The sequence below is a fragment of the Hipposideros armiger genome, unplaced genomic scaffold (genome assembly GCF_001890085.2).
Source record: "Hipposideros armiger isolate ML-2016 unplaced genomic scaffold, ASM189008v1 scaffold_395, whole genome shotgun sequence".
NCBI lineage: Eukaryota > Metazoa > Chordata > Mammalia > Chiroptera > Hipposideridae > Hipposideros > Hipposideros armiger.
This window is the reverse complement of record NW_017731745.1, coordinates 126,075-151,497: the sequence shown is the minus strand read 5'-3', so window position 1 is coordinate 151,497 and position 25,423 is coordinate 126,075. Positions and strand designations below refer to the sequence as shown.

The following is a 25,423-nucleotide window of genomic DNA, read 5'->3' as shown; positions in this document are numbered from 1 at the left end:
AATCTTAGCTGGTCTGTATCCGGGATAAAGAGAAGGAATCTATTTGGATGAGACGCCTAAGTAACCAGCCATTTAATTTATGAGCATGTCCTACTCTGTTAGGTCCAGTAAAGGGATTCAGAAAGAGATGACAGGCGCTGCTCTGGGAACCAAGATCATCAAACAGTGTTGAACTGGGTTGTCTAAACTAATGGCGCTCACCCACCTTGGCAATTCATACAAATCTTAGCTGAGCAAAACCATAATTATATTAAATACATTGATGGATCAGTCTTATGAATCACTCATTATTGATTGATGGACTATATCAAAGGTATAATTCTTGCTCTCAAGGACTGAGAAAAGTCCAGTTGAAGAAGTAGCGTAGAAAAATAACACCAAGTTACATAGCCCATTTCTGCCTTAATAATATAAGCCAATGGTTTAAGGTTATAATGTATAGGATATGATTAATTATCATGTGGGTGGTTTAAGTACTACTATGAATTCACAAGAGGAAGAGTTCTCTAAATGCTGTCTTCATTGGAAAAGGCGTGACTAAATAGGAGGAGACTAGGAAGAGGAAGTGATTGATATGTGGAAAGATGGGACTTGGAGCAGAGTTGCCTAGATGGTTCGGAAGTGACCAAGAGTAAGGGGTGGTTGTGACATGAAAAGCAGTTAATTCAAGTAGTGAGATAGGCTGAAATTTAGATTACCACCAGACTGGGGGAGGTTCTAACCTGAACTACTCAAAGTGTGATCCCTAGCCTAGCAGCATTGTACTACCTAAGAGCTTGTTAGAAATCAGATCCCAACCTAGACCTACAGACTCAGAATTTTGGAGTATGGAGTCCAGGAATCTGTTTCTAAAAAGTGTCCAGTTGACTCTTTATGGATGCTAAAGTTTGGAAAGCATTACTACTGGTAAGTTGAGCTTTGTTCCAAATGACAGTGAAGACCCTTTGAAGGCTCTTGAGTGGAGATGTGGCATGTTCTTTAGTGAGCTGACAATCCAGGACATTTAGGAAACCAGCTTGTACATGGAAACCTTTCGGTGTTCTCACTTACAATTCTCACTTGTTTGTGCTCACCATCTGCAAGATGAAATCTCTCCAAATGGCCAGTCATGTAACTGTTAAAGCTGAAGTCATATGACTGTTCTATGAAATGATTTCTCAAGGCTAAGGATACGTCTTTGTCTGGCTAATGGTGTCGTAAGCATCTATAGTGTATTTCTGTAAGATGGATTTTTTTTTAAGTGTGTGCTTTGAAAAAAATATTTAAATCAGCAACAATAACAAACACCTATTTGGTGCCCTTTTTTTTTTTTTTTTTTTTTTAGCTGACCCATACTGCCACATATTGGCAGCTCAACAGTAAGTAGCTCAGCTCTGCCTGGAAATCAAACCAGTGACCCTGTTGCTCAGAGCTGGCAATCTTGAGCGAGCTCTTAACCAACTGAGCCACTCGGCCGGCCCTATGTGGTACTTTATAGTTTAGAGCATAAAACTCATTCGCATGTTTTCTGACCATTTAAGAACCAGTTTCCACAATTTTGAATCAGTTTATTTATCTGGCATTTATCAGGAAATTCAGATTTCCACATTACAAAATTAGTATGGGCTCTTGTAAACCAGGAAAACTTTGTGATGGCAAAAAATGTTCCAAACTATATCATTATATAATCATTAATACCAATAGAATTACTATTATGATAATAAAATGAGCACATATTTTTAAGTCTTAATAAAAATAATTTTCAATTTTTTTTTGTTTTACTTTGTGACTTTGGTATAAAAATGCTTTCAAGACTATAAGAAGTTACTTTAAATAGCCCCAGATTGGCAATTTTTTGGTCAATTCTAGCAGTCACCTAGACCTTTACTTACCACCTTACTGCTTTAACCAAGAAAGAATTGAGTTTTCTTAAGGATAAAATTCTAACCTTAATTTTGCCTACAGTATCACAAAGTGGTCCTTGGCCCATGGACTTGAGAGTGGTGTTAGCTTCTGTTATTGTGGATCACATGGTTCTTAGCACCAGAGTTTCCCTCCACCACTCAGAGGACTTTTTTCCCCTTACAGATTCACAGAGGTGGTCCAGATGTTGGAGTTTGCCAGGAAGCAGACCACTCTATAAAAAACACAACGTTGTTTCTTTGTCATTTTCAGCCTCTGACCTCTCTGATGATTTATCTTAATAGTCACCTAAAGATTTGACAGCTACTTTCTTAAATGCTTTGGACCAATAAGTCTTCCAGTTGTGGATGAGGAGCTCTGAGTATGTTTGGTGGCACACTTTTTATTATCTGGTAGTTACAACTCTGCCTTAGCCTTTACTTTCCACTGTAAGAGCCTCAAGGTTATCAGGAAAAAAACCAAAAACAAACAAACAAAAAAACACATGATATTGAACTCACCTAGTCTCTAGATTGACTCTAGAGAGGGCCAGGGGTCCCAGACTATCATGCTCTTTCAAAAAGCAGCAGAGTTTTTGTCCTAGGGATTCAAAACCATCTCTATAAATATAGCCAGAGCAAAGGCTTAATGTGCAGACCTGAACACATGGTCTTGCACCTTAGCCTCAAGCACCTTTGTTTTTGATGCATAAAATGTGAGCTCTATTGTCAGCTTTACTGAATGATGCTGAGGGTTACTCTTGGTGTAATGGAAAGAGCCTTGGCTTTGGGACAAACAGACCTGGGTTCAAATTCTGGCTGTATCACCAGCTCTGTGGCCTTGGGCAAGTCAATTAACTCATCTAAGCCTCTGTTTCTTAGTGGAAAATGCAGATATTAACACCTGCTTTCAATATTCTTGCATCAGTAGACAAGTAGCTCATACTTCACATGTAGTAGGTGTTCAATAAATGATCGCCATTTTAATCTCTCCTTGTTAATTTTGTTTCACATTAGCATTGGATTATAATTTTCTAAGGAAAACTAAGGCCAAGATGGCGATGGTTTGCTTCAAACAGCAAGGCCTCCTCACTGTTCCTTAAGGATACCAAAAGCATCCCTCTCGCTCTGCTTTCATGGTTTTCCTGCACCTGGAGGACTCAAGCCTTGCGCATTGTGATGCCTCCCTCCCTCTCCCCCCCTTTAAATCCCATCTCTTCCATGGAGCTTTCCTTCACTATTTCTTCATCACAAACCCACAAATTATAAAACACCATCCTGTTATGTTAAGTCTTATTCCATTGGAATTTCTCATTTCTCCACATAGATTGTAGCTTTTTTGAAAGCTCTCTATAAATACAAACTAATTGACTGATATGACATTTGTCCATCACCATACCTAATATGCAGCCACCAAATGGAGGCTTGTGAATGAAGAATTACAACCAATATTTTCTGAGCAGTGTTTTGTTTGTTTTGGGTTTTTTTTGTTTTTCTTTTTTTTTTTTAAGCCAGACACCTACAATTAAGGATAATCTATTTTAATTTTCCATGAAGTAGCTATTGTTGAATCTCAGTTTTACAGATGGGGGCACCAACACCTCTGTCCAAGTTCATGCAGCCAGTAAGTAGCTGAGCTAGGATTTGAATGCAGGCAGACCGGGTGCAGAGGCTGAGTTTAGACTATGTATAGGTGAGGCTATGGATGGAGAAAGCTATCAGAACATTAGAAAACACCCACTGACAGAGTTCCACAAACAGGGGTTGGTACAGTCAAGTCATGAATTGTTTCCGTTGAGCTTCATAAACTCCCAGGTCTTTTTTTCTCATTTGTGGCATTAACAAGTCTGTTTAGATCACGGATATCTGCATTTAGAGAAACCAGCCTCCCATCCGAATCGTCGGCCCTCCATCCATATCAGAGCTGGAACTGGGCCCTGAAACTCGCACTTGCTTTGTCTGTATCACCACCTTTCCAGGTCATTAAGAACAAAGGGTTTGTGGACAGATAAAACACAGGCTGTTTTTGTTCTGCTTCTGCAAACACCTATGCCTGCTTAATGCGGACTGGATGGCGTTGATTGGAGTCTGTGCTTGTAGATTTTTATAAAACAACACATACCGGAATCTAGCACCTTCTTACAATAGCACAACCATGATTAAGCAATTCCTTGGAGAGGACCCTGTGCTATTACACCAAATATTTATAAATTTATCTCACCACACTGCTCAGCATTCAGAGTAAACCCGAGCAGAAGTCTAGAGATCAAAGAATTTAATGATCAAAAAATGCCCTTTCATGCTCCATCTGTCATCAAATGAAAGTATTAGTGAAGTGGTATGGAAATCCTCTTCAGCATGCCTGCAGCCACCAGCCATGCCACTGAAGATCTAAAACAATGTGACCAAGCGTTCAGAATCCACAGAATGGAGTTGTACCTATACGTTAGTATATTATTTCCAAGTTACCAATTTCCCCGAGATTAGCACATGTTCGTTTCAGCTTTATTAAAGGAGTCAGAACCTGAAAGGGGATTTAGCACAGTGATGATGTCAGCCATGCTTTCTTGCCATCATGGCATGGTTTATTTGGCTCAGGGCAGCCATGCATATGAACCCAACAAAGCGTCTCTAGGACGAAAAGTCAAGCCAAGTGCAATTGATTGATGAAAAGACAAGAAATACAATTATGTAGTGAAACCACAGCTCTCTGGTCATGGGTGGGAATTTCAGACCCTTGATTTGATTTCATGTGGCCCTATAGTTGCAAAAACACAGTAAGTACAGTATCAGTTACACAGCAAGTGCTTTATTATGGCATTACTGGAATGGCTTGGATAAGCCCAGCATGGTGTTAAGCATTGTAGGGACACAGCCCAGTGCAGAAGACATGGCCCTGGTCACTCCAGGAGATACCTACTGTTGTGGAAAGCCATAGTTTTCATGAGAGCACACCTTGCCCATCAGAGTACTGGGATGGAGGAAGGCTAGAATCCAGTGGTCCAAGAATTTACTCGCTAGTTGGATTTACCAACACGTGGAATTCTCACAGAAAAATGCAGAACAAAATGTAATGGAATCCCCAAATCTTGGTGTTAGAAGGAGCCAGAGAAGTTGCCTAGTCTAGTAGTTCCCCAACCTCACTGATCAATAGGAGCTATCTGGGGAATTTAAAACTAAACGAACATTCCCAGGACCCATCCCAGAGTTAGAAGCTCTGATAGAGGGGCCTGGGAATCTGTATGTTTTAAAATGCCCCCAAGGGATTCTGCTGCTCAGCCAGCTCATTTGGTTCATCCCCTCAATGAACAAAGAGGGTTTCTATTAAAAACCCTGCAAAGCAATCATCCAGCCAAGGCTGGCAACCTCAGGTTGGAAGGAACTCACTGCAGAAGAAGGCAGCAGGATCCATGATGGACAGAGGGTTGGAGTTCTTAGAAGTCTTTCCTAGATTGGAATAAAAGGGGCCTCACTATATCTTCTACCTGTTGGTCTTGTTGGGCCCACTATAGTAAAAGATTGAATTTACCAACATGGTAATTCTCTAATTGATTACCAGCATAGCAATCCTTGAAATGTTTTAAGAGAGTTCCTCTTCAGTTCGTTCCTTTGTTTGATAGCTCATTCATTCATTCATTCATTCATTCATTCAGTTCAGACTGTCAGCATCATTAAGAGTAGATTTATTGAGGCTGACCATTGCCACTTCCTTCGGCCACTCTTCATAGGCCTTCACCCCCATTTGCTTACTCTACATCCATGTCAGTGTCCAATATGGTGCCCAGAATTGGATACCACACTGACCATGTGGTTTGACCACCAGTGTCCAACAGGAGCTACAGGAGTGCTTTTTACCTGTGTCCTGCTTCTATTAGAGTGTTGTAAGGATAACCAAGGGCCCAAATTGGTGCAGATGGAAAGCTTCATAGCTGATCAGGAAGGGAAAAGGTCAGTGTTGGCTGAACTTACCAGGCATGAATCAGGTTCTAGAGAATTAGTAAACTTTGGAATGGAAGAGAGGTGACATCCTTCCATTATTCCAAGTGGAGAAATAAAGTTTCATTGAATACCTGGAAAATTGCTGCACAGACCTCAGTAGGCATGCATTATCTCGTCTGTAGGCTAAATAGAGGCTCTCACCACATCACTGCTCCCTATGTATAGGATCAGCTCTGACAACCACACTGAACCATGGGGGTATGAGAGGACAGCTTTGCTTTCGTCTCTGTGTAGTGTGATCAATGTAAATATTTCCATCTAAAGCAGGTGTTTTCTTCCCACAATTGAAGGGAAATATTGATATACCTTCTCTACTTAGGGTCAGCTACCTGGTATTTGCTTATCTTTAAAACTGTCACTAGAACTTTGCATATTCTTTGGAAAGAAAAGAAAAGGTAAGAAAATAGAGACTATTGTGATGTGGACAGCTGGTTGTAAAGTGAACAAGTCAGCTAACTGATCAGTTGTTGCATGTAGACAGACTGAAAAAAGTTCCCTTGATTGCTTTTCACTGAATAGATGGTTATTTTAACATTAGTGTGGGTACATTCTAATCCCCTGATTGATTAGCAGGATTTCTTTCTAAATAGAATTAAACAAGCAGGCAAAGAAACAGAAAACAAAGAGAAAACAGCAACAACAATAGCAGCAGCAATAACATGGTTCAAGGATTGACCAGGACTGCAGGCTTTATTTACAACACGAGTAGGTGCATGAGCCTCCTGGAAATCAGACCTCAGGTGTGACCTCTGTAGGTGATTCTTTTCATGCTGGGCACTGGAAATAATCAGGTGATGTCTGAGTTTCTTCAGTCAGAGTAGCAGCTACATGGAACCAAGAGGAAGCCAGGTATTGGGAAGTGACCCTGAGGTACCAGACACTGACACTCCGATGATGCCACGTAGCAGTGGTGATGCAAAAGCACTGCTGTACTTTTCACGGGCAAAGTTCCCCACCGAAACCCTCTTGATTCTCTAATTTCAAAGCAGAAACTAATGACAAGTTATTATTCCTAGTTAACTTTAAATGCTGCTCTTATTCATGGCAGGAGATCACTCTGGTAGTTAGCATTGTCAAGGAATAGCCTGTTGGGGGGCTATCCCCTGTATACTGTCGTCTCATGTGATAGAAGCTTCATAAGATGTTGATGACTCCTATAAAAGGAACATGTTGCATTGAACCAAAACGTTTCCCTTTCCCCTGGCTTTCATGTGCAGGTGGCAGTAACTTGAAGTTGTTCCCTGGGCTAAATGCAGCTCTAACAAGAGGCAGGAAGTGTTTATTTCAGTTGTATTGGGTAAGTCAGTTTGGTACAACTTTAGGTCACTTGAAACTTGGGGCATCCTGTCAAATAGTCATCATTTTAAACAACTGGAAGCAAATATCAGATATATGTGAATGAAGTTTATACCATCTCAACCAGCAGAATGCCAGGTTTTTTTTACTATTGGGGCAATTCTGATAAAGTTAAAGCTTTCTCACAAGAAAATAAGCATCTACCCTCTGTGGCTTAGAGAAGATCATTATAAGAAACTGCCATCTGAAAACCCATTCTATATTTTCCATGTGACTATTGGTGTTGATGTAATGGGCCATTGTGATAAGAATTTGGTTGAGATAAATCTGAACTTGGGGAAAGACCACAAAAAGGTCATTACACTTGAGTAAGGCCTTGAACAATGGGAGATAAAAGGGAGGAGAAGGCCTATTAGGGGAAGGGGAAGAATGTGTGAAAATTACTTTTTTAAAAAAACAACGTTTTTCAGGTGCTAATTATTGTTAATTGCATAGGAAAATTTTCATTATTAATTATAGTTATTATTCAGATGAGACTCATTTTCTGTTAATTGACAGGTAAGTCTCCAATAAAAACAAAGATCCTTTTTATTATCTGTCCCTCCCTTTCAATAATACATAGTTGACAGGTCAATGACACCAATTAAGCCTCTGCCTATCATCCACATATGGCATGTCTGCTTAAGAGCTAGAAAGTACTTAAGAGCTAGAAAGTCAACTCACTGTTGACTGTTTTTAGTTTATTGTAATGATTGCTGTGCTTTCTTTGTGGAGAAATAAAATTGATGTAGTTAAGCTTCTCCAAGTAGTTGGATCTTTTCCTTGGTTCTACCAAGGAACTGTAATGGAGAGCGAGGGTTGCTTGTTCTTTTTTAAAGATAATAAGATATTAAGGCAGTGGAACTAGGGAAGAGATGGAATAACTTCAGGCTATCTTTTTCCAATCCATCTTGAACTCTGTTTCTAGAATAGTTTTTCTTCACATCAGCTTTCATTATGCCATTTTATAACTCAAAAGATTTCTAGAATTCTTTACTTCCCACCTGTGTGTTCAGAACCACCTCCCCATTGCTCCACTGCTACCCAATCTGTCTCCTACATCCAGAGTTTATGCACTGTTTCCTAGATAGTAAGTGTATTCACTGGCTCACTCCTACCCCACTCATCCCCACATGCAGTGTTCATGTTTGCTTACTGCTGCCCTGCAGGGCTGTGCTTCTAACTGGCCAGGGGCTCTCCTATCTCCCATCTTGCATTGTTCAAGGCTGTATTCAAGTGTGGTCTTTCTCCTAATTCAGATTTATCTCAACTAGATTCCTATAGCAGTGGCTAGTTCCATCAATACCAGTTGTATTATGGAAAATAAAATACAGAACGTGTTTTCATATAACCATTTCTTATGATCTTCTAATCTAAGCTAAGGCCTGGATAACAGTTATTCTTTAGTAGGGGCTAAGAAGATACGACTCAGATACATAGATATTACAATCTGAATTGATACAGAAGAGCTTAGCACATAATGATAGAGTATTTTGTGTTGTTCTATGGTTTCCTGTCTTTAATTCCTAGCTCCTGGAGACCAAAGCCATGGCTTATGTCATCTTCCATATCCCCAAGCACCTACCCAAGGGTTGGGTATCCAGGACATAGCTATTGAATGGATAGGTTAAGTTTTGAAACATATCTGATTATGTCATCCTCATGTGCACAAACCTTCTTTAATTGCCCATTGACTTCAACATAAAGCTTTAAATCTCTTTTCATGGAAAAAAAAAGATGTATGGGCCGGCCAAGTGGCGCGATGGTTAAGAACTGGCTTGGGGCACCAGAGGGCCCTGGTTCGGATCCCACATATGAGGGCCAGTGACACTGCCCTCTACAGCTAAGATGCTGAACAACAGCTCAACCTGGAGCTGGGCTGCCGTGAGTCGCCGGCGACGGCTAGGCTGCAGCCCCTGTGGCAGTGGGTTGCCATGGGCTACCGTGTGTAGCCAGCAGCCAGCGTGAGCGGCCAGCAGCCGCAGTGAGCGGCCGTCCAGAAGCCAGTGACTGATCTGCCTCACCCGGGAAGAGCGCAATGATGGTGCCAACTTGGGCCAGTGAAGCAACGTCCTCCACAACTAGACTGAAGAACAAAACCACAGCAACTTGTCTGTTCCCTTTCCCCCAATTCCCCAGCGCTGTTCCCATCCCCCCAATTCCCCAATAAAAATCTTAAAAAAAAAAAAAAGATGTAGAGGTGGGGGGGAAAGGCGGTGCTACAGAGTGTGGAGTGAGGACCCATGATACCCTCAGATGGCACATTGGAAAAATGGTTCATCCTGTCACTGGCACATCAAAGGCAAACTGTTCCAAGTCCCGTCTTTTGTTGGACACTCCTGTGACATTGATTCAAAAGCGATAGAATCTTTACACATATAAACAGCTAACAAATGATGGAGAATATGTGTCCAAACAAACCCATTTGGCAGGACATGCAGTGCTGCCGAGAGGAAGCCTCTGGCTATCCATCACACCTTGAAAGATGAACAGGGCAGGCCTAGCTTTCCCTTCAAAGGCAGGAGAATTTAGCGCTCTGGGAAAATGGAGCCCAATGGGAATTTCTAACACACGGTGTGGCCCTTCCGGCTTCTTAGTCATTATTAACTATTCTTACCCTAAATGGCCATGACATATAATCTCTTTCCTAATTTTATTATTTTATTTGGTATCGCAAGACCGTAACTTTTTAGACATTCAGGTGAGATTAAGGTAGGAGGAGGTGGAATAAGGCTTTTAAATCTTTTGATTACCTCACAAAACATATTTGCTTACTTTACCAGGAAGCTGGGGTTTTGTTTTGTTTTGTTTTCTACCGATGCCAAGAGGGGATTAATGAGTAGCCGCTGGATTTGCCAGCTTTCTTTTGATTCCAGCTTATGTAATTAAGCAGTTCCCAGAATGACTTAAGGTTCTCCCTCTGCATCAAAACATGCTTCTCAAATTTGTTAGGTGTGGAGGTCAGAAACAATCCAGACTCACAGAATGGAGGGAGGGGACGTGAAAAACTTATCTTGCTTAAAAATGTCCCTAACTAACTATGTAAAAAGGACTGATTATGCTTTTGGGGCCAGGCACACGGAGCCGCATGAGTAGAAAGCAGGTTAAAACTGAAGTTCAAAATGGGCTAAAGTTAGAATAACTTGAAATGAGGTTAACAATAGAAATAACACAGGGAAACCAACTATGGTTCCCCATTGATTTTCCAGCATCTAGAGCCTCATGCAATGGTGGGTGTTCAAAAACTCACACATTCAGCAAAGACATACCAGGAGCCCACTGTGTGCCAGGCTCAGTTCTGGTTGCTGGGGATACAGTAAGGATCTGAACTAACAAAAGTCCCTCCCCCTGATGCTTGCATGGAGTGACTGTTGGATGAGCAGATTTTTATCCAGTGCCTCCTTAGGAACAGAGTTCAGAGCCAGTGGTGATGGAGGAACCATAAGGTATGCTCCTCAAGAAACTGACCATCTCACTGGGAAGTGAAGACATCTGCCCATGGAACAAAAGTGCTGTTGAAAGGCCTAACTATATACGGGGTGCTGATACAGACAGACCCCGTGAGGGTGAAACAGCCAGACTAGGTACCCATCTCCAGATTCCTCAGGCAGGAGGTTCACTGCAGCAGGCCGACTTGTCTTCAACTCCCTAAGCAGTATGAATTTGCAGACACGGGGGCCGGCCGAGTGGCACGTTGGTTAAGAGCTGGCTTGGGACGCCAGCTCTGAGAAGCAGAGCCCTGGTTCGGATCCCACATGAGGGCCAGTGACACTGCCCTCTACAGCTAAGATGGTGAACAACAGCTCAACCTGGAGCTGGGATGCCGTGAGTTGCCGGCGATGGCGTAGGCTGCAGCCCCTGTGGCAGTGGGTTGCCATGAGCTACCGTGTGTAGCCAGCAGCCAGCGTGAGCGGCCAGAAGCCAGTGTGAGCTGCCAAGAACTGCTGTGAGCAGCCACCTAGAGGCCGGCAACAGATCTGCCTCACCCGGGAAGAGCGCAATGATAATACCAACATGGGCCAGTGAAGCGACATCCTCCATTAGACTGAAGAACAAAAGGACAGCAACTTGTCTATTCCCCTTCCCCGATTTCCTAACACTGTTCCCCTCTCCCAATTCCCCAATAAAATCTTTTTAAAAAAAAAGAATTTGCAGGCACAAATATCAAAGCACCCTTTGGTTTTATTTCTCTCTTATAACCCCCTAACCGTTTTCATTCTTTTACCCAGAGGATAACTGTTTTTAAAGGGAATTGTAGCAGCTTTTCTTTTGGGTTAGGCTAATTCCCGTACAAACCAACAGGGCAAAATTACCCACAGTTCCAACCCTCATAAAGCATACGGACTACTAGGGCAGAAAGACATAAATCGATTATACAAATAAAACGGCCACTGTGGTAAATGCTACAGTGGAGAGCATAGCACTTGCTAGAGGGATTTGACCTTGTCAGAGAAGTCATAGCTTCCTAGAAGACAAGATGGCTGCACTGAAATCTGAAGAATGAGGAGGGATTAACCATGTAAAGCGAGAGGGGAAAATATTCTCAGCAGAGGAGACAGCATGAGCAAAGACCCTGTGACAGGAAGGAGATTGCTCTTGGGGCAGCGAGAATACAGGACAGCTGGAAGTGAGATGACTCAGAAGAGGTGGGTAGGGTCAGACCATACAGGTCATATGGCACAGTAAGGAGTTTTCTATTTATTCCAGCAGGAAGCCTTTAACAGAAATCAGTAGAATGGGGGGGGGGGGGATACAATCAGATTTTCATTTCAGCAGGGTAACTGTCTATATTGTGATCTGCATTTGGTGGGGGAGCTAGAGTCAATGTAGGGAGCATTCATTAATAAAGGGAGTTTGGAAGAATCTAGACAGATGATAATCGCTTGGGCCAGAATGGTGGCCAGGATGGTGGAAAGGGACAGAAGTAGACCAATGTAACAGAGGTACAAAACAATAAATACAAAGGTACCATGGGTAAAAGCGATAGGGCTTGATGATGGATGTAAGGGATGAGGGACAGGAGGTATTAAGAATGACATTCAGGTTTCTGACTTGTGCAGTTGGCTGAATGGTGAAGCCCTGCCCTGAGACAGGCACCCTGGACAAGGACCAGTTTGCTGGGGGTGCAAGGAGATTATGAAGTCAGTTTTGAATATGTTGGGTTTGAGTGCCTTTGGGGCATCTAGAGGGAGATGTCAGAAATGCAGTTGGATAAATGGGTCTGCAGCTTGGAGGAAAGGCTTAGGATGGAGGTAGGCATTTGTGCCATCAGAGTCAAGGTGCGTTGCACACTATGGGTGTGGATGAGATCACTCAGAGAGTGAGAAAAGGGGAGGGCCTAGAACCCAGCCCTGTGGGATTCCAACACCTAATGGCCGGAGAGGAGACAACCTATAAGAGGAGGCAGAAAAAAACCCTGCTGGAAACATAGGGAGAAAACCAGCCTGAAAGCCAGGGGAAGCACACATTTGTTAAGAGAGGCCATGATCAGGGGAAAATGCTGCTGAAAGGACAGGAAAAAATAAAGACTTGATAATGATAATAATAACAGCTATAATGCCATCAGTAAAAATGGTAATAGACAATGTTTATAGAGCACCCATTATGAGCCAGGCATTTTAACATAATTTAATCCTCACAATAGCCTGTAAGGCAGGTCCTGTTAGTATCCTCATTTTTACAGATGAGAAAACTGGGCACCGAGAAATGAAATTATTTGCCTGAATCACACGGCCAGTCAGTGATGAGTTCAGGTGGGGAGCTCTTCTTTCTTACCCCACAGCCCCTGTTTCTTACATGCAGTATGTCTAGTGTGGGAGAATAAAAAGCAGCCAGGGAGGGAGAGTGGGGAGGGGAGGTTTTTCCTCTTTAGAGATCTGGATTCTTTCAAACATAGCCAAGGAAATCCTCCATGGTTGCTGAAGCCCAAGTCAAGTTGGTGACTCTGGAAGGGCATGGCAATGACAATTTCTGATGGTTCAGCTGGATTAGGGTAGCACTGAATACATGACACAGCTGTACTTGCCTTGTGAAAGGCTTTCCTCAAGGGCGCTAGGACAGTGGTTCTCAAAGTAGAGCCCCCAGGCCAGCAGCATGAACATCACCTGGAAATTGGGTGGTGCAGATTCTCAGCCTCCATCACCAATTATCTGAATCTGAAACTCGGCAGGGGACCCAGGAATCTGTGTTCTAACAAGCCTCTGTGTGATTCTATTGTACAAGTTTGAGAATCCTCATTCTTGGGGAATCCTTGAAAAGACAAAAAAAAAGGAAAATTTGAATAACTTATCCATATGTCTCACAGATGCAAATCACCTTGACATAAACCAGATAAAAGAGTCATTTGTTTTCAACCCTGGCTGCTCATTGGAATCCCATGAGGAGCTTTGAAAACTACTGATGCCTGAGCCCCACCCTCAGAAATTCTGGTTTCCTTGGGCTGGGGTTGGCCTGAGCATTCGGTTTTTGAAATGAGGATCTGAATGGGGGATGGATGATTGAATGAATGGTTGGCAAGGCAGCCTCTGTACTTCTAAGTACAAAACTGTGCTCTGGGGGAGAAAGCGAGGCAGGTTTGAAGGGGAAGGGCAGGACAGATGAAAGAGAAACTAGACCTCAGGCCCTCTGTGAATCCCAGTAAAGCTTGGAGATCATTCTGGAAATTGAGGTGCCGGAGAAGGTCGTCTGAATTTGTTGCAATTCTTAATGATGGATTTATTTTCAATGAGATGCCAGTAATAAAGTAGATATGCTATCAAGGCTGCTTTATGAATAAAGAAGTATTATTGTGACTTTTACTGTCTTACTGGAAATGATTCTGTGAATTTTGATTGAAAATAAGATGCTAACATTCGGCCGGGAGCTGCATTTAGGCTCTATATGTTAAGCATCCACTCTGCTCCGCTGGCCTCTCAAACATCACCGTTTCCACTTTGCTCCATGAACCCTCATCCCCAGCTGACCTGCTCAGGTTTCTAGTCGATCCCTAAGCATTCCACATCCTGGCATTTTTTCATGTGCCCTCACCCCCACCTCCTCCTTCTCTCAGGGCCTACTTCCATCTAGAATTCTCCATGGCTCCCCAGTTCGGAGAGCTCCCCTTTCTTCTAAGTCTTTCAGCACCCAGTATCTTTAAAACACTCTGCTCCTGTTTTGATTTCATCATCCTGCCCATTTCTCATCTCTACCCCTAAATCATAAGCCCCTCAAGGACAATGATGGCTTATGCCTAGCATAGCACCCCACACTCTGCAGACTTAGAAAACCATAGTCAAGAAACTGCACAAAGGTAAATGTTAGCCCATCTGCTTCCCCCAGTATCATGGATGTGGATGAAAAGGCACCAACCCCACTGAGATGTTCCTGTGGTTTGGCCATTCTGAAGGCTGAGGCAGGAATCCCAGAAGGAACGGCATCCAAAGTGAAAAGTGGCCCTCGTGGGAAGGGGCTCTCACAGTCTCATTATTCCATGCTATGTAGTACTTTCATAGGACTGCCTTAACAAATGACCACAGACTTGGTGGCTTAAAACAATAGAAGTGTATTCTCTCACAGCTCTGGAGGCCAGAAATCTGAAACCAGTGTCACTGGGCCAAAAGAAGGTGTCACCTACACCATGTTCCCTCCAGAGGCTCTAGGAGAGAGTCCTTTCTTGCTTTTTCCAGCTTCTGGCGGCAGCTGCCTTCCTTGGCTTGTGGCCACATCACTCCAATCTCTGCCTCTGTGGTCACATTGCCTTCTCCCTTCTCAAATCTCCCTATTACGAGGGCAGTTGTGATTGCATTTAAGGCCCACCCTGGTGATGCAGGATAATCTCCCATCTCAAGATCCTTAATGTCATCTGCAAGTCTTTTTTTTTTTTTTGCATCAAAGGGAACATTCACATAATGAATTGGGACATGGATATATTTTGGAGAGATCATTATTCAACCAACCACATATACAAAGGTAACTGGAGCCTCCAAAAGGGCAGACAGGTACTTGCCCAAGGCCTTACTTCAAGGTCGTGACAGAAATCAGACAGACCCAGGTCTCCTTTCTGTCAACTCTGGGCTTCTTCCACTAGCCCAGGCTGATGCCCAGAAAAGTAAGACAAGGAGATTTTAAAAGAACACCTTAGACCCTCATTCATGTGCTGCATTCACTCTCTTCTTTCTGGATTATGTTGTGGCTTCCAGAATTCATTCACCTTCTTCCCCATCTAGTCCCAGTTCTGTTACATTAGGCTCACGGTGCACTGGCTTGTGTGGGCAGCTGCAGTGGAATTAGCTAAGTGACATTTTCGCCTCTCCTTTCAGGACCGCCTCTTTTTTGTCATGGAGTATGTAAACGGTGGAGATCTCATGTTCCAGATTCAGCGCTCCCGAAAATTTGATGAGCCTCGTTCCCGGTTCTATGCTGCAGAGGTTACGTCAGCCCTCATGTTCCTCCACCAACATGGAGTCATCTACAGGTAGCTAATTTCTCCTCCGCTCTTTCCTTAAAGTGAAAAAATAAAGAATGCTCCAGACAGACGCTTGAACTGACTTTGGCTCCCGCCCAGCTGGTCTCTTAGCAACCCGCTTTAGATTAGTTGTTTGTTCCAGTTTGCTTACAGAGGACTTTTTGGGGGTCTTTTTTATCACTGTGAATGTTAGGTTTGAATAGCCCCAGGAGACCCACTGTTTGTGCCATTTTTGATTGAAAGCCCAGAACGACGTTGTAAAGGCCTGGAGCCCAACGACCTTGAGGTGACCTTCTTTTCTGTCTCTCCCCACCCTCTTCCTTCAACATCAGGGCATTCTCTTTACTTTTTCCTCTGTGCCATGAACTTCCTCTCCTTCCCAACATCTTGCCACTTCCTGAGTTTGTTTGGCTTCGTTGTCTCTAGCAGATAGAATCAGAGAAGCTGGAGTTGCTTGGGGGTCTCAGGGTTTATGATCCGGGTGGAGGAGGGAAAGGGAACTAGACAATATCCAACAGGAAGTGACTCTCTGCAGATCATCTAGTCCCTTATTACTGCCCTGTCCCTCTTCCAAGAAAACATGGGACACACACACACACANGGACACACACACACACACACAGACACACACACACACACACACACACACACACACACACACACACACACACACACTAATTTTCCAGTAAGGGAGCAGGCCTATTTACGCAGGCTCTTTTGTGAGGTCAGGAATTCTGGGAGGACTAAATATTTATAATTAGCAACAAGGACACTAAAGTCCCTTAAAGTTTTTTCAACGACTGTGAATTTCTTGGTGTTTGCTTCCTACTTGCTTGCTCGCTCGCTCGCTCGCTTTCTTTCTTTCCTTTTTTTAATTGAATAGAAGAATAGCTGGTTTGGTTCAACACAGAATGTAGTCACTCACCAGAACTTCACTGACCTTCCCCTGAAAGCAGTACCCTAACGAAATGGTATTTGTTACTCAGGGGCTCTGACCAACCCCCACCCCAGGCTTCCTTTCCTACTGACATCTCTGAGCTGCTGTAACTTCAGCTCAAAAATAGTCAGACTCATCTCTGAGTCTATAACTTCAGCTAAGGCCTGAATCCCCACCCCACCCCCCCTTAAAAAGGATCATGTGATCAGATCAGGCATACCCAGGATAAATCTCCCTTTTGTTTAACTCAAAGTCAGATGATTAGGGACCTTCGTTATATCTACAAAATCCCTTTGCCCGCTATGTGTCATGATAGATCATGACAGTGATATCACATCACCTTTTTCCACATTCTTTTGGTTAGAAATAAGTCACAGTTTCCACCAAACTCAAGGGAAAGGGGTTATGGAATTATGCCAGAATATGACTCACTGGGGAATCACCCTAGGTTTTGTCTGCTATGGGCCAGTACTTCTTTCTCTCCTTCACTTCCCACAACACCTTGTTTTGAACCCACCAAGGTTCTTAGCTTTCTTTCAAACTCACCTGCCAACTCCAAACTTTCATGTCCAGCCCAGAAGCCTCATGCAATAATACCGCCTGCTCGCATGAAGCCTGGTCCCACCAGCCAGAGTGAGTCTCTCCATTGCCCACACTTCCACTTGCAATTTGGGAATCAATTGCAATTTGAGGCTTTCATCGTGTCACCTACCACTGTTCACCTGGTGTTGCAGTTAGGCATCCGTGTGGATCTAAGTTGCATACTCTCTTAAGGGCCATTTCTTCTTTTTTTTTTTTTTTTGTTAAGGCCTCAGTCTTCTTATTCTGCATGCTCTTCTGTCTTGCACAATGTAAATAGTCAACAAAGGACCATTGACTTCAGTTAGATTACAACCCTTATCTCTGCCCCCAAAACAGTTTACAAGCTAATTAGAGATACAGGATTTAGCTATGCAAAAAGATCACCGTACTACAAGGCAGTGCATCGTTAGGTGCCATGACATAGAGAAGAATTGTCATTTTTGAGATGCTATCCCCATTATCATTCCTATCAGAGTGGGTATAATCATCCACAGCTTACTAGCAGGGATTCTGAGGCACACCTTAAATAATTTGCCCGAGGCCATCCTTGGTAAGTGCCGGACGTCGGAAGTGTAGCTGACCGATCTACAAGCTGGTGCTGTACACCATGACACTTGTCACCCTGCCTTTTCAAGCCCAAGTACAAACTCTTTAGCTTGTCATTCCAGGTATTCCAAAACTTGACTTTCCCTTGCATGTCTAGTTCTCTTCCCCTTTCCGCTTTCCTGAATGAATGCTTCCCTCCCACCAGTCCTGTGAACAGTTTTGTTTTACTGGCTCCTATGAGCCATACTTTCTGCCTCTCCTCCCCACCTCCCTGACCATTTCTCCGCGATCTTTATATCACCTGTCCTGGCTTCTTCTTCCCATCCTCTGAATGCTGGTTTTCCCTAGGGTCTTCATCCCACTTTCTACTTACCCTAAACCCTCTCTCTGAGCATTGGAGCATTTGCATACCCTCAAATGACTCCTATGTGCCAGCAACTCCCGTATCACTCTATATCCAGCCCTCAGTTATCCCTAGAACCCCAAACAAGATCCTTCTCTCAAACCTCTCTCTCACGACTTGACCTTTAAACCTTCTTCCTTCTTCCCTGGCTGGTTTGCAATAGTTGACTGGACTCACTGCTTCTTAGTTTTCTGCCCTTCTATCTATCCACCTCCCCTCTAGTGTTGCTCAGTTGTCTTTCAAAGCGCAGGCTAATTGTTACGTGTTCCCTTTCTTCACATCCCACAGCCCTTGTAAGATAAAGCACCGTCCCGTTCACTGGCCTTCAGCCTCCCTCATACCCTGGCCCTGAGGCGGCTGTGCACAGCTCTGTGGTTTGGGTACCACACAGATGTGGAAGACACAGGCAGTAAGTGGAAGGTGGAGCTCACTCTGCTTGCATGGCTGGCTTCTACCCAAGAAAGGGGTGCTTTTTCTACCCAGAGGCGATGCCTTTTTGCGTTTCTGACAGACTCAAAGCATGTTAACAGGGCTGAGGTGGCCCGCAACAATCCTTTGACCTGTATTATAATTCCCCCAACCATGTACCCCACCCTCTAGGCACTCCAAATTATTTGACATTCTCCCCCAAATACCATTCTCTTTCATTTCTCTGAGCCTTTGTCCCCACTGTTCCTTGATTTCCCTTGTTTCTATTCTGTGTCTTGATCAGTGAGTAGTTCCCAGTTCACATCCATGGTCTTACTGGCTCAGAGTTCCTGGTTTTAAAAATATGTAGATTCCATAATACTGGGGGAAGGAGAGTTGATAAGGAGATAGGCAAGAAAAGAATGGCCATGAGTTTACGATTGCTGGCACTGGGTGGTGCTTACATGTGGTCTCACTGTTTTGTCTACTCCTGTGTATGTTTTAAATTTTCCATAATAATAATATTTTTTAAAAGAATAGTGATTCCAGGGTAACATTCCTAGAGCTCTTGATTCAGTAGGTCTTAGTACGGGGTTTCGGAATCTGTATTTTTTTACAGCATTCCTCAGGTGATTTGGGGACCCAGGTCTAGAAAACTTCCATTCTGCCTTCAGGACTATGTCAAGTGGCCCTGCTCTGTGGGCCTTTTCTGACCATCGAGCCTGTCGTGGAGGTGATTTGCTTTCCCTGAGCGACATGACAGCTCTTTGTACCAGGTGCTTAGCAGCTGCCCTTTGCTAACCCTGTATTTTGACTTGAGCTAACGCCACATGAGAGTGCTCATCTAATTGGCCTGGGACAGCACCTTCCTTATAGTGGGTGCTCGCTAATATTTGTTCTTCTAGTCTATATAACTCCAGAGCTTTCCAGTCCAGTGGGTGGCTACGTCATAGGTGTGTACTTCTTAAAATTCTGTGTTGGAAGTACAGTAATACCTCAGTTTGTGAGTATAATTCGTTCTGGAAACAAACTACTCATATTGCAATATCTCGCTCGTTTACCCAGTTAAAATGTATTATTAGAAATGTTTGCTCATCTTGCAGAACACTCCCGAACCAAGTTACTCGCAATCCAGGGTTTTACTGTATTCCTAACATAGAACACAGTTTTTCTCCCCTGACCTAAAAGGCTCCCCATTTCTTCATCTCTCTCATTTTATGGGTTGATGAGGACCATGTGGTCTCTATTTCCCATGATGCTTTGCTGTAAGCTGCCGGCGGAAGGGCTATTCCGGGTAAGTAGTCTGCAGCTGCCCTACGAGGCTATGAGTATGTGTGCCTGCCTAGTGGCTGTTCTGAAGCCCAGGCAGAGACCATATTTTGTGTGCTACAGGGGTTTATTTGAGAGATTGACAAAACCAGGTTTTGGGGAGAACCTCATTGCTGAAGCTGAAACTGAGTTGTCCTGTCTTCCTTCTGGAATTTACACATAAACGAATTAGCAGTTAATTGGCCAGTGTTCAAGAACTTAGGGAAGAAGTCATTTCTGCGGCTGGTGGCTCACACTTGAAGGAGAGCCCAAGCTGACAGGTGTGGCCCCCTCTCCTCTGGTGCCTCTCTGGATCAGGTTCCCCAACCCGGGCTGCACAGGGCACTCTCTCTGTGTCCCCTGCCCTGTGTTCCTGGGACTCCTCTGTGCAGTACGGCAGAAGAAGACATGAGCTCACTGTGTGTCCACTCTTCCTAACTATGGCTTTTAAAAACCTCTACCCCTCCCTTACACGTTCACACACACCATGAGAAGTGGAGGTTTTGAAGGGTGGGCCTTCTTTCTGAAGGTGATTCAGGGAACTCTTGTCTCCTCTACCTCATGCTCAGTGCATCTGATTTTCACTGAGCTGCTCAATAGCAGCAGCTGACTCTCTGAGAGCATTCCTCCGTCCATGCGACGCAAAAAAAGGGAGGTTGTATGATCCACCTCAGAGAGAGGGCAGCCAGAGGCCCTGGAAAGAGAACCAAAGGCTTGGCAGGCAGGAATGTATCTTCTTCTTTCACAACCCAGAAGCCAGGAGTCCTGTCACAGAGCATGGTGAAGAGCATGAGCTCTGCCACCCTGGCCAGTTGCCTTAACGTTTATGCCTCAGTTTCCTCATCTATAAAGTAGGAATAATTGTCCCTGTCTCGTGAGGTTGTAGGGATTTAGTGAGTCGATAGGTCTAAATAATTTTGAATAGTGCCTGCTATAAGCACACTGTAAGTCCTCAATAAAGGTTAGTTAATCTTATTGTATCTTGAATTGATTTTTATTAAGATATATTGAAAGAACATTGGAGATCTTTTATCCAACCCAGTCTCCAAAAGGGAATCCATATAAGAATGAATTTCTTCCTTTCTTCTTGTAAAACTAAACTCCTTTAAAAAAAATTATAAGAGTAGATGTACTAGGATAAATAAAAATTTTAGCAGTAAAAAAATATGTCAAGTCAGTTTTCCCTTCACCAGCCTCATAGCTACCCAGGGTAAAACAGTTAAACAGTTTCTAGAAATTTTGAGAAATCTTGTTGAGCAAGTTATGAGCCTTGGTGACTGGCTTCCATTTGTGAAGTTCAGATAATGCTTGCCTTGTCTCCTTCATGTGGTAGTTGAAAGTGATGGCGGGAAGTCAGATTATAAAGGTAGAGGTAAAGGATATGAAAGCATATGGGAAATGACAAGGTGCTTTATTTATGTGAAGTATTATTAATTATTAACATTTATCACTTTGAGCACTAAAATTTGGTCGTTATCCAGCAGAGGAGGAAGTTGTAAGTTATAAAGCTCTTCTGCTCCTTAAATTCTCTAAGATGTTCGGTCTTTAATGATCAGTCGTCATCACTCCCCAAGAGTCAGTCTGCCCTGGATGCCAGAATTGCGTGGGCAGTGAGGAGACGAGAGGAGAGAGAGAGCGTCTCTGTTTTGGCCCAGTCGGCCTCACTCTGTACTCAAGAGGTACTTAGAAAAGGCTTTCCTTGTTGATGACAATGTTTATAAAAAGTCAAATAAGAATTAAGAGCAGGAAACAAAGATGTAGTCAATCTCAGGGCACCTAATAAACCTGAGTCTTAAATGTCTTGTGCTCTCCAGGGCTGGGGGGCCAAAGCCCAAAAAGAGGGGCTTAGAAAGGGTTTCCCTTGAAAAAATTGGAGACATACTGAGGTCTCTAGCTGTGCTCTCCAAGCCGGGCCGCCCTGGACAATGCATCCAGAGTACAGTGTGATATAAACTGTAGTCTTCTCTTCCTGCTAGTCAGAGGGGTACATGTGTACCTAGTCTGGGGAACAATGGCCTGCCTTGACCCCTGGAATCAGCTCCTGCCATTGGTACAGTTAGGCATTTCCTGACTTAACAAAGTCTCTAGTCAAATCCTGTGTTAATTAGTAGAAGGTCTAATATGTAGAGTCTCATCTTCTTTCAATATACTTTCAACTTAACTAATGCTAATACAAAGCAGGGGAGGAGGAGGAATTGGGGTGATCCCTTCCTTTTTCCTTCCTGGTCTCCTAGGACCTGGCCGTTTGAAAATCACTTAGGGCACTTAGGGCTCTATTTCCTCCCAGAGTGGTGTTCTCAGCTGTCAGCATTCCTCAACCCATTATAGAAAATGATTAATTAATTGATTAATTAACTTTTTAAAATAGAGTTGATTTTATTTCCATCTTCTTACAGTCCCCAGTATCACATCTGCTAAGAATCCTCATCTTCTGCCATCTTCCCCGGAAGTAGAAAATGACATTTTAATATAAAATTCCCAAGGATCTTAGGGCTGAGTGTATAATAGGAGGATACCATCTACCACAGCAGGTACCTCGCGTCTGAATATTAGATCAACAAGGGCCACAGAGACTACCTAATCCAACTCCGTTTTATAGATGGAACTTGGAAACCAAAACTGGGCGGTAACTCACCCAAGTTTACACAGTGAGGTGTTTTAAAGCTCAGATGTTATTTTAATCAAAGATATGCATACAGATAAAGAGTAAAACTGTTCTACCAGGTGTTTAAAGCAATAAAAAGCCATTTTCTGCCCTCCCTTCCTGTTGCCCCCAGTTGCCTCTGCCACAGAGACAACCACTTTCAATTCTTTTAGCTGACACTTTGGGTATGGACCTGTGTATTGCTAAATAACCTGCGTTTATTGTTATTTTTTTTAAAAACGTAATTTTAGGCATTATCTGGTGACTTTCCACTATGGAAGTGAGAATTTAGTTCTTTGCCCCACCCACTCCACTCACCACCCCACCACATCTACACACTCTTTCCAAATTTCCATTTTTCTATCCTCTCAATAGTATTTATGGTAATTTTGGTTAAATGAATATATGTTGTATACATTATTGTGACTGTGAAATACTACTTGGAGCTAAGCCATATGGTAAGCTATAATTACTTTTCCTTGCCTATGTATTTTCTTTGTTTTCCCTGGAGATAAGAATTATCTCATTCTTTTCTATGTAGTTATTATTAATTCAACACAAACTCTCTACAAATTGTCCACATCTCCCTTCAGGATGTTTAGGTGCAATAGGTAGTCTATCAATTTCATATTCTTGGACAAATATCTCCCAGAGCCTTCCAAGCTGCTCCATTATGAACAGTTGTCCTCAGTGCCTGCTGTATAGCTGTCATCCTGGGATCTCCCTGAACTATTATCTTAGTGCTTCCTTTTGCCTGTCTCATACATGAAAGCTCCTATCTTTTGTATTTCATATCTCCTCTTTCTTGATATACCCCCTTGATGTGGTGAAGCACACCCCCACTCCTCCAACAATGTTCTGAAAAAGAGTGAAGAGGGAAGTAAAATTTCGAGACCTTCCTTTTATATCTAAAATCATCCTTCTCTTACTCTCAAACTTGATAACGAGTTTGGCTGGGTATAGAATTCTAGATTGAAAACCAGTTTCCCTCAAAATTTGGTATTGTTCCTTTGCCTTCTAACTCCTCGTGTTGCTAGTAAGGAGTCTAAAACTATTTTGATTCTTGATCCTTCGTATAGACCTATTACTTTTTCCTGGAAGCTTGTTAATTATTTAATGATGTGGTATAGGCCTATTTTCATCCATTGTCCTGGACCCTGGGTTGATCTTTTCAATTTAGAAAGTTATGTCCTTCAGTTCTGGAAAATGTCTGATTTATGTATTTAATGATTTCTTCTGTTTTCTCCTTCTGGAACTATCATTCAGATATTGGATTAGTCGACTTGGAGTTTGTCGCAGACTAATTTGGATGGCCACTTAGTTGGGGAATTTCTATCAGAATTTTTGGACCTTTCCTCTTGGATTGCTCAGATTACCATAGGAAGACTCTTCCAGAGTCCTTCCTGAAAAGAGAGAGCTTTGCAGCCAGAAGCCAAATGAGTGAAGAGGGTTGGAGGGCCCAGCTCCCAGAATACATGTGTCCATTTAATCCCCTGTTTTCAGTTCTATACCCTGGTTCCTGCCCTTTCCCCCTGTTTCATCCTGGGTCTGGAGACCCTCTCTTTCTCTTCTCCAGATAATAAACCACTGAGGGCAGAGAAGGGGCTATGCAAAGTAAAGGAAAAAATCTAGTTTAGCATTGATTATCAACCAGATATCTTTATTTTGTCTCTCTTTATGTCACCCTCATCTCCAGAGGTAACTGTTACTGCAAATTCCTGAGCTTTGGTGGGGCAAAAGGTGGAAGATTCTGCAGTGTAAATTTTATTTTTCTTGACTTTTCCCATTGATGGTTTAGGATTCCGCTCTTTTTGGGTCTACTAAGTAATTTACCACTCATCCCTTTGCTTTCCACCATCCAAAACTGTGTTGCTATTGTTTCTTCTCTTGTTCCCCTCATCTTTGTATATTTGGGCCTTTGTGTATAATTTTGGGAAAGAGAGAAACATAATTGTGGGTATTCAAGCTATCCTCTTTATCCAGAAGTCAATAATAACAAAAATAACAGTAACCACCATAGCAGTAGTGGCAACAACAATAATAGTAAAACACTTACTTAGCCTTCGTTAGGAGCCAGACACAATTCTGAGCACTTGGTGTATATTAACTCATTTAATCATCACAACAACCTTATGCAGTAGGTCCCATTATTATCCATGGGATTTATGATCTTTCCAAAAAAGGAGACCCTGCCAGATCCCACCCCATTGCTGCCACTGTGAAGTCACCCTGTCCCATTGCTCCCAGCTGTGGTTTTACGTGGGAAGCAAAGTTGTATATTGGAGACAGAGCTGAGTTTGGGGTCAGAGAACTAGGGCTGAATCCTGGGTCTGCCTCATCTTTGTTGTTTTGGGGGTGGGGGGAAGAATATTTAAACTGTTTGAAATGTTTCCTCATTGTACCATGGGAATTAAAACATGAACCTTTCTGAACTGTCGTTTGAGAATTACATAAGAAAACATTTGCAGAAGTGCCGAGCACAATCCTTGGCACCTAGGAGGCCCTATAAATATTAGTTGGATGAATGGGGAGCGCAGAGTTATGGAGTCAGTGGATATTATGGGCTGTATATTGTGTCCCCTCCAAATTTGTAATGTTGAAGTCCTAATCCACAATACCTTAGAATCTAGCTGTATTTGGAGATAGGGCCTTTAAAGAGGTAAAAAGTAAAATGAAGTCATAATATGGGTGGGCCCTAATCTAATATGACTGGTGTCCTTATAAGAAGAGGAGACCAGGACAAAGAAGTACACAGAGGAGAGACCAAGTAAAGACACTGGGAGAAGACTCATCTACAAACCAAACAGAAAGGCCTCAGAAGACACCAATTCTTCCAGCTCCTTAATATGAGACTTCTAGCCACCAGAACTGTGAGAAAATAAATATTTATTATTTAAGCCATCCAGCCTGTGGCACTTTGTTATAGCATCCCTAGCAA

The 25,423-nt window shown here is 43.0% G+C and overlaps 1 protein-coding gene across 1 annotated transcript in view; it reads left to right on the top strand.

Moving 5' to 3' along the window:
* Positions 1-25,423, top strand: part of PRKCE (protein kinase C epsilon) — a 499,056-nt gene that overhangs the window by 396,081 nt on the left and 77,552 nt on the right. The window contains exons 11-12 of the mRNA XM_019663544.1: positions 7,097-7,176; positions 15,512-15,666. Coding sequence (XP_019519089.1) covers positions 7,097-7,176; positions 15,512-15,666 — 235 coding nt within the window. The remainder of the gene's footprint in view (positions 1-7,096; positions 7,177-15,511; positions 15,667-25,423) is intronic.